The sequence below is a fragment of the Oncorhynchus tshawytscha genome, linkage group LG05 (assembly GCF_018296145.1).
Source record: "Oncorhynchus tshawytscha isolate Ot180627B linkage group LG05, Otsh_v2.0, whole genome shotgun sequence".
Lineage (NCBI taxonomy): Eukaryota > Metazoa > Chordata > Actinopteri > Salmoniformes > Salmonidae > Oncorhynchus > Oncorhynchus tshawytscha.
The window spans coordinates 72,075,606-72,089,049 of record NC_056433.1 but is presented as its reverse complement, the minus strand read 5'-3'; the positions used below and the strand labels follow the sequence as shown (position 1 = coordinate 72,089,049).

The 13,444-nt window shown below is 46.0% G+C and overlaps 1 protein-coding gene across 3 annotated transcripts in view; it reads left to right on the top strand.

Annotated features, from left to right (window-relative positions):
* Positions 1 to 13,444, top strand: part of LOC112251319 (phosphatase and actin regulator 1) — a 58,493-nt gene that overhangs the window by 43,177 nt on the left and 1,872 nt on the right. For all 3 annotated transcript variants that reach the window (XM_042322325.1, XM_042322324.1, XM_024422246.2), the window contains exons 2-11: positions 97 to 261; positions 5,624 to 5,704; positions 5,925 to 6,050; positions 6,316 to 6,522; positions 7,129 to 7,402; positions 10,637 to 10,779; positions 11,540 to 11,696; positions 12,479 to 12,534; positions 12,648 to 12,709; positions 13,016 to 13,156. In XM_042322325.1, coding sequence (XP_042178259.1) covers positions 97 to 261; positions 5,624 to 5,704; positions 5,925 to 6,050; positions 6,316 to 6,522; positions 7,129 to 7,402; positions 10,637 to 10,779; positions 11,540 to 11,696; positions 12,479 to 12,534; positions 12,648 to 12,709; positions 13,016 to 13,156 — 1,412 coding nt within the window. The remainder of the gene's footprint in view (positions 1 to 96; positions 262 to 5,623; positions 5,705 to 5,924; positions 6,051 to 6,315; positions 6,523 to 7,128; positions 7,403 to 10,636; positions 10,780 to 11,539; positions 11,697 to 12,478; positions 12,535 to 12,647; positions 12,710 to 13,015; positions 13,157 to 13,444) is intronic.

The following is a 13,444-nucleotide window of genomic DNA, read 5'->3' as shown; positions in this document are numbered from 1 at the left end:
TCATCTCTCCTCTCTTCTTCATCTCTTCATCTCTTCTCTATCTCTCCTCTTCATCTCTCCTCTCTTCTTCATCTCTCCTCTTTTCTATCCTCTCAGTTGAGGAGGTGGAACGACTGGCAGCGATGCGATCTGATTCGCTTGTCCCTGGCACACACACCCCTCCCATTCGCAGGCGGAGCAAGTTTGCCACCCTCGGGCGTCTGTTCAAACCGTGGAAATGGAGGAAGAAGAAGAGCGAGCAGTTCAAGCAGACATCTGCTGGTAAGACCCCTATTTAACCTTCAACTCTTACCCGTGAACCATAAGCCCTACTTTCTACCTCTCCCTAACCCTAGTCTAACACCCTAAGATCTAACCCCTGAACCATAAGCCCTACTTTCTACCTCTCACCTAACCCTAGTCTAACACCCTAATATCTAACCCCTGAACCATAAGCCCTGCTTTCTACCTCTCCCCGAACCCTAGTCTAACACCCTAAGATCTAACCCCTGAACCATAAGCCCTACTTTCTACCTCTCCCTAACCCTAGTCTAACACCCTAAGATCTAACCCCTGAACCATAAGCCCTACTTTCTACCTCACCTAACCCTAGTCTAACACCCTAAGATCTAACCCCTGAACCATAAGCCCTGCTTTCTACCTCTCCCCTAACCCTAGTCTAACACCCTAAAATCTAACCCCTGAACCATAAGCCCTGCTTTCTACCTCTCCCCTAACCCTAGTCTAACACCCTAAGATCTAACCCCTGAACCATAAGCCCTACTTTCTACCTCTCCCTAACCCTAGTCTAACACCCTAAGATCTAACCCCTGAACCATAAGCCCTGCTTTCTACCTCTCACCTAACCCTAGTCTAACACCCTAAGATCTAACCCCTGAACCATAAGCCCTGCTTTCTACCTCTCCCCTAACCCTAGTCTAACACCCTAAGATCTAACCCCTGAACCATAAGCCCTACTTTCTACCTCTCCCTAACCCTAGTCTAACACCCTAAGATCTAACCCCTGAACCATAAGCCCTACTTTCTACCTCACCTAACCCTAGTCTAACACCCTAAGATCTAACCTCTGAACCATAAGCCCTGCTTTCTACCTCTCCCCTAACCCAACACCCTAAGATCTAACCCCTTAGCCTTAACCACTTGTATTCTACCTCTCCGTTTGCCACCTAAGCACTCCCCCCTAGCTGTAGTCTTATGTCTTCAAGGCAAAGCTACAACCTTAGTATAATGATGTCATGTTGATGTATGTATGGCTGTAGGTGCTATGAGGCAGAGGGCATTGCTGGGTAGCTATGTACTATATGATTGTTGAAGACTGTACCAGAGTATGTGAGCGAGGTGCAGAGTGTGCCCAATTTGACTGGAGCGCGGCGCGAGTTTCTCAAAGGCTGGAGCATTGGCCTTCTCGGCCTCTCCAATTTTGTTCCAGTACCGCTCCAATAGCACTCACTTCACGAACTCAGGGCATGCCCGGCCCAGCATGCATTTGTAGTCTACTTGTGTGCCGCTATAGACCCTTGCTTTAACTACTGTCATGGAGTTCAATACATATTTACAGAAAGAAACTGATAAAACACAAGGAGAGGGAGTGCGGTGATGTTGTGTCCACAACTAAAGAATCATTGTGGAATCTGAAAACACACATATGTCAAAATCATGATGGTGCACATGCATACAAAAAGGAACGAGGTGGGTAGCTAGCTAAGTGTGACATTGTAGCAAAAGTATTTATAAACTAAAAATCAGATCTCTTAAAAGTGTAGCTAATTTTAGTTCTATTATATATATATATATACAATAGGCTATTATTGATTTTGGCCCAATAGGCCTGGCATATTACCTCTTTCAAGGAGCTTTCCATTTTGACAGGGTTTTATTTTGCCTAAAAACCTTTAAGCCTACCCATAGAACAGTTTTTAAAAACAACTCCGCGTCCCTGCCCTGCCTGAGTGGCCCGAAGGGTGTTTAGCATCCAGTGGCTCTGCAAGCGTGGAGAGGATATCCTCCACTACTGACCTGCTCTCCAGGCACCATCACATGAACCGGAAGCCACAGACTCTGGCCAAACTCATGTTTCTTAAAGTGAATTCAAAGACACTGTAGACTGAGCCTAATAAGGCATTTCTCATTTCATTTTTTATGTTTCAGCCTATATGTGCGATTTATAGACTATAATGATTTAAATCAACAAAATGTTGTTTAAATGCTGTCTGCTTAATGTTCCACCAACTTAGTGTGTTGCAAATGCTTCACAATTTATTTATTTGTAGGCTATAGCCTTGATATTATTTGCCTAAATAATTCCTTCTTGGGCACCTTATCTGGCTCCTGACCTGTTTAGAGTGTTTATATGCTGTTCAATACGACATGTAGCCTATTTGAAATGTGTACTTCTTACAGTCCCCTTTTCATGTTGTTTATTAAAATACTTTTCATTCGGATCATGTGTTTTGGTTTCAATACTTCAAAACCAAATGGTAGGTCCAGGTCGTCACAAAAATAGATGGGTGTTGATTAAAAGGTGATGTTAATGAATGGAATGAATTTGGAGTGGCAGTTTTTTTTCTGTGAACGATGAGCGGGATTCCAAACGCTCAACTCTGCTCACATACTCTTGACTGTACTGTAGGTACTGTGGGGTAGCAGAGCTGGGCAGCTAGGTGCTGTACTGTGGGGTAGCAGAGCTGGGCAGCTAGGTGCTGTACTGTGGGGTAGCAGAGCTGGGCAGCTAGGTGCTGTACTGTGGGGTAGCAGAGCTGGGCAGCTAGGTGCTGTACTGTGGGGTAGCAGAGCTGGGCAGCTAGGTGCTGTACTGTGGGGTAGCAGAGCTGGGCAGCTAGGTGCTGTACTGTGGGGTAGCAGCAGCTAGGTGCTGTACTGTGGGGTAGCAGAGCTGGGCAGCTAGGTGCTGTACTGTGGGGTAGCAGAGCTGGGCAGCTAGGTGCTGTACTGTGGGGTAGCAGAGCTGGGCAGCTAGGTGCTGTACTGTGGGGTAGCAGCAGCTAGGTGCTGTACTGTGGGGTAGCAGAGCTGGGCAGCTAGGTGCTGTACTGTGGGGTAGCAGAGCTGGGCAGCTAGGTGCTGTACTGTGGGGTAGCAGAGCTGGGCAGCTAGGTGCTGTACTGTGGGGTAGCAGCAGCTAGGTGCTGTACTGTATGATGGCTATATTATGTAAACAGCAGTTAGGTGCCATGATGCCTCAGAGCCAGGCGGCTAAGGCCAAAGATACCACAGGATGTGTGTGTGCACACGTTAGACATCAGCAAGACTTGGTAGATTCTGAGAGCATAGGTCCCCTTAGGCCTTTTATAAATGATCTGAAATTAAAAATATCAAATAGTGCTTTAGAACATTTATACATGATCAGTCTTGTTCATCAGAAATGTAGAGAACTCTTGTGAAAGTGTTGCCAGATAAGATTTCCTGCAGATTCAGTCTGAACCTATATGTACTGTTACTGAAGTTAATACTGTCTCTCTTTAATTGAATAATGTTCCGGAATTATGTAAGAAATATACACTGCTCAAAAAAATAAAGGGAACACTAAAATAACCCATCCTAGATCTGAATGAATGAAATATTCTTATTAAATACTTTTTTCTTTGCATAGTTGAATGTGCTGACAACAAAATCACACAAAAATGATCAATGGAAATCAAATTTATCAACCCATGGAGGTCTGGATTTGGAGTCACACTCAAAAAGTGAGTGGAGTCACACTTAAAGTGGAAAACCACACTACAGGCTGATCCAACTTTGATGTAATGTCCTTAAAACAAGTCAAAATGAGGCTTAGTAGTGTGTGTGGCCTCCACGTGCCTGTATGACCTCCCTACAACGCCTGGGCATGCTCCTGATGAGGTGGCGGATGGTCTCCTGAGGGATCTCCTCCCAGACCTGGACTAAAGCATCCGCCAACTCCTGGACAGTCTGTGGTGCAACGTGGCGTTGGTGGATGGAGCGAGACAAGATTTCCCAGATGTGCTCAATTGGATTCAGGTCTGGGGAACGGGCGGGCCAGTCCATAGCATCAATGCCTTCCTCTTGCAGGAACTGCTGACCCACTCCAGCCACATGAGGTCTAGCATTGTCTTGCATTAGGAGGAACCCAGGGCCAACCGCACCAGCATATGGTCTCACAAGGGGTCTGAGGATCTCATCTCGGTACCTAATGGCAGTCAGGCTACTTCTGTCGAGCACATGGAGGGCTGTGCGGCCCCCCAAAGAAATGCCACCCCACACCCTGAGTGACCCACCGCCAAACCGGTCATGCTGGAGGATGTTGCAGGCAGCAGAACGTTCTCCACAGCGTCTCCAGACTGTCACGTCTGTCACATGCTCAGTGTGAACCTGCTTTCATCTGTGAAGCGCACAGGGCGCCAGTGGCGAATTTGCCAATCTTGGTGTTCTCTGGCAACTGCCAAACATCCTGCACGGTGTTGGGCTGTAAGCACAACCCCCACCTGTGGACGTTGGGCCCTCATACCACCCTCGTGGAGTCTGTTTCTGACCGTTTGAGCAGACACATGCACATTTGTGGCCTGCTGGAGATCATTTTGCAGGGCTCTGGCAGTGCTCCTCCTGCTCCTCCTTGCACAAAGGCGGAGGTAGCGGTCCTGCTGCTGGGTTGTTGCCCTCCTACGGCCTCCTCCACGTCTCCTTATGTACTGGCCTGTCTCCTGGTAGCGCCTCCATGCTCTGGACACTACGCTGACAGGCACAGCAAACCTTCTTGCCACAGCTCGCATTGAGGTGCCATCCCGGATGAGCTGCACTACCTGAGCCACTTGTGTGGGTTGTAGACTCCGTCACATGCTATCACTAGATTGAAAGCACCGCCAGCATTCAAAAGTGACCAAAACATCAGCCAGGAAGCATAGGAACTGAGAAGTGGTCTGTGGTCACCACCTGCAGAACCACTCCTTTATTGGGGGTGTCTTGCTAATTGCCTATAATTTCCACCTGTTGTCTATTCCATTTGCACAACAGCATGTGACATTTATTGTCAATCAGTGATGCTTCCTAAGTGGACAGTTTGATTTCACAGAAGTGTGATTGACTTGGAGTTACATTGTGTTGTTTAAGTGTTCCCTTTATTTTTTTGAGCAGTGTATGATGTTATACTGTCCTTATGATATAATATCAAGTTTGTTATGCAAGGTAGTCCTGAGCCATGTGTCCAGGTTAAATCTACATTATGAAATGTATATATTTTGGATAGAGAGGCCATGCCCTAGGTTGCATCGTTCTAGCTGCTTTCTGCCCACAAATACACACACCAGTGGGGTGCTGCCCTGTTTTTCTAATCTCATGCTGCTCCCCCAGCTGTCGGTGCAGATTCTGCTTTTTTCTGAACACCACATGTTCAGAAATGTGACCAACACACACACATCCTCACACACACACACAGAATATATTATCTTACCCCATACAAACCTTATGTTATCACTGCACCATGGCCATAATTGGGTTATGATTCAGACAGGCAGTGACCAGTGTTACATAATTTATCAGATCAGTATCCTGTGCCTGCTCTGCAGGCCAGTTATGAGCACAGTGAATATAGTAATGTCATGTATAATGCCACCTAATGTTGTCGTGATATCATCTCCTGCCCCATCAGTCCTGGAGAGGAAGATGTCGACCCGGCAGAGCAGAGAGGAGCTGATCAAGAGAGGAGTGCTGAAGGACATCTACGACAAAGGTTAGAGGTCAGAGGGTATAGAGGAGAAGACAGCAGAGGGAGGTTAGAGAGCAGAGACTGATGGCAAAACGTTGTTGTTGTGTAATCTAACATCCTTTTGGCAAAATCAAGTCACACAGTCAGCATCACAGTATCCACCTGTATTGAATCCAGGTCAGATATGTACTGGGAACATGTTCTCTGTTTCCATCCCCCCACCCCCCCTTCCTTCTCTCTGCAGACGGAACGGTAGTAACGAGAGGGGAGGAGGTCAATATGGAGAACGGGATGTCTCCAGCGTTAGGAGGGTCTGATCCATCACATTGTGATGGAGCTGAGCTGATGGATGGAGCAGGGTCGGCCATAGGTGCATCTCAGGCCTTCTATCAACACACTCACCCATTGGTTCATCATCACGCACTGTGCTGGAACATGATATCTGATTGATCGATTTTGTTCACACACTTCCCAACACGCTCACCCATTGTTTCATTCCCATTCACCTTTTTGTAATATAACATCTGATTGGTCAATTCTCTCATCTCAGGCCCTGTCCCAACAAACTCATCCATTAGTTAATCTCCTCTCACCCTGTTGTAACATGACACTTGATTGATTTATTCTGTCCCCAGGTACAGTAGAGTTCCAGTTGTCTGGAGAGGGGACGTCTCCACAAGACCACACCCAGAATCCCAGCCAGACTCCACCCACTAAGAAGGTCATGGTGTATCCAGGCAACGGCGGTGGGGCAGAGTCATCTCATCACATCCTAAAACAACCCAAACAACCCCCAGCGCTACCACCCAAACCCTTCAACAGACTGCCCAACCACATCACAGGTAGAGCCCTGTACTCCTCTGTGTAATTTGCTTTTACTTTGCTTTCTTTTGTTCTGACCACCAGCTTGCCGCTTGTGTGGGTATATCTGACTCTGATCTCTGCATCTATTTCTCTCTCTCCAAATATTGGGGAAGAAGCCAGGGCAGAAGATAATGTTGAAGAGTTTATGAATAGCTCATTAGAATTTGTGGTCTGTATATTTTATCATTTCATTGAGGATACCATCAACACCAGTCCTTTTGGGGTTGGAGGGTTTGTATTTTGTCCTGTAGCTCATCCAATGTAATTGGAGAATTCAGTGTGTTGTGGTAGTCTTCAATAACAGATTCTACATTTTGTAAATAATCACGTATATGTTTTTGGTTCTTTGTTAAATGGCTGAAAAATGTGGTTGTGGAGAAGTGGTTTATCTCCATTTTAGATAGGTAGCTCTTCATGTTTGTTTAGTGTATTCCAATTTTCCCTGAAGGGATTTGATTCTATGAATTCTTCAATTGCATGTTTTCTGACATGCTGTTCCTTCTTTTTTCTTAAGTGTATTTCTGTATTTCTTTGTTTCACCATAGTGAAACACTAGTGAAGTCTCTCCCTCCCTCCCTCTGTAGAGCGTATGCCAGTGAAGCTGCCCTGTATGTCCATGAAGCTGTCTCCTCCTCTACCTCCTAAGAAGCTGATGATCTGTGTGCCTGTGGGAGCGGGGGTAAGCATGGAGCCCTCGGCCCTCACCTTCCAGAAGTGCCCCCCTCCCTCTCACCATGTGGGGTCCCTTGGGGGCCACTCCCTACACTACGGGACACTTCCTGTGCCCCTACACCCCCCCAGCCGCATCATCGAGGAACTCAACAAGACCCTGGCCCTTACCATGAAGCGATACGAGAGGTGAGGACATAAGTGCAGTGTGTGTCCTTTCCTCCATGTGTATGCATGAAAAATAATGTTGATGAAGTGGTTCATAACGGTATACACTGAGTGTACAAAACATTAGGAACACCTGCTCTTTCCATGACAGACTGACCAGGTGAAAGCTATGACCTCTTATTGATGTTAAATACACTTCAATCCGTGTAGATGAAGGGGGGAGACAGGTTAAAGAAGACTTTAAATATTGAGACAATTGAGGCATGGAATGTGTTGTGTGCCATTCAGAGGGTGAATAGGCAAAACAAAATATTTAAATGCCTTTGAACGGGGTATGATAGTAGGTGCCAGGCCCACCGGTTTAGGTCAAGAACTGCAGCACGGCTGTATTTTTTCACACTTAACAGTTGTGTGTATCAAGAATGGTCTACCACCCAAACGACATCCATCCAACTTGACATAACTATGGAAAACATTGGAGTCAACATGGGCCAGCATCCCTGTGGAACGCTTTCGACACCTTGTAGAGGCCATGCCCCGACAAATTGAAGGCAAAAGAGGATGTAACTCAATATTGTGTACACTCAGTGTATATCTAGCCTGCCCTGTACTCCACACCCTTTGGCCCTGGCCTGTGCCTACTCTACAGCGGTGTGATGGATTGTGGGTAGTTGGATCGAGTCTTTAAGTAGCTTGTTAATCATTTGACAAAACATATTCTAATTACTGGGGTTAAATTGGGAATAAAGATTGATGCCCGGTCAATGGGAGAGAGGAGCACTGTTCGTAGACAAGAGTCTGGTGTTAGAGGACAGTTTGCTGTTGGGAGGTCTTCTTGGAGCTCTCGTTCTCTCTTTGTGCCTGTGTGTCAGAGTAGAAATAAGAGCCTTTCTCTATGTCAGTGAAAGATGGGCAAAAGGTCAGCTCTCTGAAGTCTTATCATAGGTAATAGAATGGGTCAGTAACCGAAAGGTTGCCGGTTCGAATCCCCAGGCCGACTAGGTGAAAACCTGTCAATGTGCCCTTGAGCAAGGCACTTCACCCTAATTGCTCCTGTAAGTCGCTCTGGATAAGTGTCTGCTAAATAACTAAATTGTAAATGTTAAAAGGTTTCTGTGATTGGTTACTATTGGCATCCATCCACTCAATCAATTAGTCATTTAGGAATCCAATACCACAATACTCTAGGCAGCATTTGAAACATCTGGTCAGTCAAAGACATCTCAGTACAGAGACCATTTCATCTAAACCCCCTCTGGCTGTTGTTCACTTCAGCTTTGGATAAAGAGCTGCACTAGTTCCCAGAGCCTTACCTTGGCTTTACCTCTCTGGGTGTATGTGTATCATGGGCTGGTGTCTAACCAGTTTAGACCAATTTAGAGCACCACCAGAAACACACACCATCTCCATCAGTCTACAGATTCATCACACAAGGGGAAAACGCCTTGTGATTGACCCAAACACTCAGTGTATCATGACAAGGCGAGACCCAGATGCCGACACAGGAGGCAGATGGTTGGAGTCTTACAATGTTTATTAATCTAAAGGTGTAGGCAAGAGACTGGTCATGGACAGGCAAAAGGTCAAATCCAGATCCGAGTCCAGGAGGTACAGAGTGGCAGACAGGCCCGTGGTCAAGGCAGGCAGAATAGTCAGGCAGGCGGATACAAAGTCCAGAAACAGGCAAGGTTCAAAACCAGGAGGACTAGAAAAAGGAGAATAGCAAAAAGCAGGAGAACAGGAAAAACACTGGTTGACTTGGAAAAACATACAAGACGAACTGGCACAGAGAGACAGGAAACACAGGGATAAATACACCAGGGAAAATAAGAGACACCTGGAGGGGGTGGAGGCAATCACAAGGACAGATTAAACATATCAGGGCGTGACACGGAACAGAAACCGGCTGCGCGCGTGCGCCATCCTGCACAAATTTATTTTGTCCCCCCACACCAAACGCGATCACGACAAGCAGGTTAAAATATCAAAACGAACTCTGAACCAATTACATTAATTTGGGGACAGGTCAAAAAGCATTAAACATTTATGGCAATTTAGCTAGCTAGCTTGCACTTGCTAGCTAACTTGTCATATTTAGCTTGCTTGCTGTTGCTAACTAATTTGTCCTGGGATATAAACATTGAGTTGTTATTTTACCTGAAATGCACACGTTTTTCTACTCCACCAATTAATCCACACATAAAACGGTCAACCGAATCGTTTCTAGTCATCTCTCCTCCTTCCAGGCCTTTTCTTCTCTGGACTTTATATTGGCAACTTTCATAAATTAGGTGCATTACCGCCACCTACCTCGTTGGTCTTTCAGTCACCCACGTGGGTATAACCAATGAGGAGATGGCACGTGGGTACCTGCTTCTATAAGCCAATGAGGAGATGGGAGAGGCAGGACTTGCAGAGCGATCTGCCGACTCATTTTAGTCCTTGGCAACGCAGACGCTCATTTGCGCACACGAGCAGTGTGGGTGCAATAATTGAATAATTTAATAATATAGATTTCTAAATTTATTTTGCAACGCTCGCACTTGCGCACGCGACGCGAGCGATGTAGTCAGGGTATAACTGATGTGCCAGTGCCAGATTGCGCCCCCATGGTCCATCACTCTGATTGGTGGGCCGTCAGGGGGTTGATTTCCTTTCAGTCAGATGTGCTCCCGGGATACGATTTTTTTTCCTCCTTCCTTTCCTCTCCTTTCATTTTTCGGTTTGGTCTCAAGCACAAAATGGTAATAGGTATCCTAGTCTTTTTAAAGTCTTTATTTATTTGACTTGGTTGCTGCCTGAATTAGTCTAAATGTGATGTTAGTAAACCTTGTTGGCATATACGCACACTCAAACTGAGTTTGTATAAGCAACAGGGATAATTATTCTCCAGTATGAGAGCTCCAGTTACGAGATTGCTGCTTGTTTTCCTATCTGCTCCTGTGCTGTTTCCCTGACCCAATCAGGGATGCTGCTTCGAGGCCAGTTTCTGATTGGTCTGCAGTTTGTCTCCCTTTTGGTTGAGTCAGGCCGTTTTTATACAGTGTTTCAGTCTTGTTTTCTCAGTTGATTTGAGGTGCTGTTTACGCTGGGCTGTTTTACGTTAATCACAGACTTCCATAGCTCCTTTCATAACTTATGGTGGATGTTACCTACTCTCATCTTTCTAACACCACACACACGCGGATAGATGGACAAACACACAGACAAGCCCACTATCACTCGCTAACGTTTGACCTTTCTCACTGACCTCAGCTCACTGCACCATGTGGTTCCCACGGTGATGATAGCATGTGATAACAACAAAGAGAACCTCTCCAACGAAGAAGACTACCAAGACATACCTGGGTCGTACAGGGACGAGGAGGATGAAGATGATGATGAAACACTGTTTTCAAGTAAGTGTTTGTTTATCCATAGGTTTGGGGCCGTAGTGGCTGTTTGGTCTCTGCTTAGTGGCCATTCCTCCTGGTAACAGCCTCAATGGCTACTGGGATATGTAGTTTAAGAGCTCTCCTTTCATTGGACCCCTCCATTATGAGCTGTGATTCCCATTTGTTTACTTCCCTGATTGTGACCAATCAATGCACAGAGGTGACAGTGGTGTGTGTCATGAAACACACACACACGATGGCTAGTCCTCAGATACCCTGTTCCAGTAGTTCCCTTCAGCATTGAATTATTGATTTGAGGCCCATTTCAAGCTCCCGAGTGGTGCAGCGATCTGAGGCACTGCATATCAGTGCTAGAGGCGTCACTACAGACTCTGGTTTGATTCCAAGCTGTATAACAACTGGCTGTGATTGGGAGTTCCATAGGACGGCGCACAAAAGGCCCAGCGTCGTCCGGGTTAGGCCAGGGTAGGCTGTCATTGTAAATAAGAATTTGTTCTTAACTGACTTACTTAGTTAAATAAAGGATAAATAAAAAATCTGAAGCATTTATACACACACCTCTCTGTAATCTGGTTATGTAAACAGAGGAGTGGGTTGGAAACACACTCCCATCCTGTAGCACTCACTGGAGAGGATAAAAGTTGTGACAATTTAATTGCTAGTGCATGAGTTAGCTACTGGTGGTGTTAGTTGTTCAATTTTATAAACATTTAATGGACGTGTGTGTGTGTGTGTGTGTGTGTGTGTGTGTGTGTGTGTGTAGGTACCCTGGCTCTGAAGGTATTGAGGAAGGACTCCTTGGCCATTAAGATCAGTAACCGTCCGTCTGTGAGAGAGCTAGAGGAGAAGAACATCCTGCCCAGACAGTCAGACCAGGAGAGACTGGAGTTCAGGCAGCAAATAGGCACCAAGCTCACACGGTGAGACGCACACACATACACCCTCCCTATAGCAATGGCTAGGAGGGCTCTCAGTTCCTATATACAAACACACACAGCTGCTTTTTTAAAAGATTGTATATAGCTATCATGGGGCTTGCGCCAGCGCACACACACACACACACAGCTCCCCTCTGTCAGCGCCTGTACAACCTGCTCTGGCCTGGTTGAGATGTGACCTGGGGGAGAGGTGAAGAGTGAGACAGAGATGAGATGCGAGGAAGTGAGAAAAGGGAGAGGGATGGAGGATGGAAGGAAACCGATGAGGAGAGAGGGAGATGGACAAAGGAGAGTAAAAGAGAGCCTGTCATATTATCTTGAATATGCCAGTGAGAGGGAGGACAGCTTCAAGCGGGATTTTACCTTCACAGAGTACAGAACATAAATGTGGCAATACAGGAATAAAGAATTCACAGTTTCCTTCCTTTCTTTCGTCTCACATTTTCATTTATTACACTCACTGCTTCTTGCCTCCTCCTCCCTCGCTTCCTTCCCTCCCTCTCTCCATGTATCTAATTCTCTACCTACCTCTCCATCTCTCTGCTTCTTCTCCTTCCTCCCCCCTTCCCTCCCTCCCTCCCTCTTGTTGCTGTGTGAATCACTGTGTCAGACTGTTGAGGTGTTAAGTAAATACATACACATCTGAGGGAGTCATGGCTCACAGAGGAGACTGGTCTGACGTCAGAAAATAAAACACAATAGAACAAAACACAATAAAAGACGTTAGGAAACGGTCCTGACTGACTTTTGTTTATTTTTTTCAGGAGGTTGAGTCAACGGCCAACTACAGAGGAGTTGGAACAGAGAAACATACTCAAACGTAAGTAGAACATACTAGATAGGCAGAATACACATTTCCAGTTTCTCACGAAATGGACAATAGTGACTTTTCTATTTTGTTTTATTCTATTCTAACCTGTCTCTCCCTCTCAGCGCGCAATGAACTGGAGGAGCTAGATGAGATGAGAGAGCTAAAGAAACGCCTGTCTAGAAAGGTGAGAGGGGGGAGGAGGGGGAGGAGGAGGGTGAGAGAGGGGAACAGGGTATCACTTTCCATTAGATAGCAGATCATTAGAAATATAAAAGCATTACCTGTTATGACATCAAGTTATCTCATCCTCTGTTGTGTAACATAAGCGGCGTGTGTGTCTATTTCTCTAACGGTTTGGATGATTGCCTGCGAGGCCATCTTTATTGTTTTACGGTTGAGAACTACTAACACAATAATCCATATCTACTGCCCCCGAGACCCTCAGCCACCATACACACACTCTCTGACAACCCTTTTCTCCTGTCCCCAGTTGAGTCAGAGGCCTACAGTGGAGGAGCTGAGGGAAGCTAAGATCCTGACCCGCTTCAGTGACTATGTAGAGGTAGCCGATGCCCAGGACTACGACAGGAGGGCAGACAAACCGTGGACAAGACTCACAGCTGCAGATAAGGTAATAACACTCACATGCAGGTGCACACACCGCACACACATATACAATCACACACACACATACAATCACACACAAATGCACAGTCATTCATAGGGTTGAAAAATTACAGTAACTTTCAATAAATTCCCTGGTTTTCCTGAAATCCCGGTTGGAGGATTCCCAGAATCAGAAGGGAATAAGCAGGAAATCCAGAAATCTCCAACCAGGATTGCTGGGAAACCAGGGAATTTATTGAATGTTCCCGGAATTTTGCAACTCTAATAATGCGTATACTGTGGGGGGGGGGTT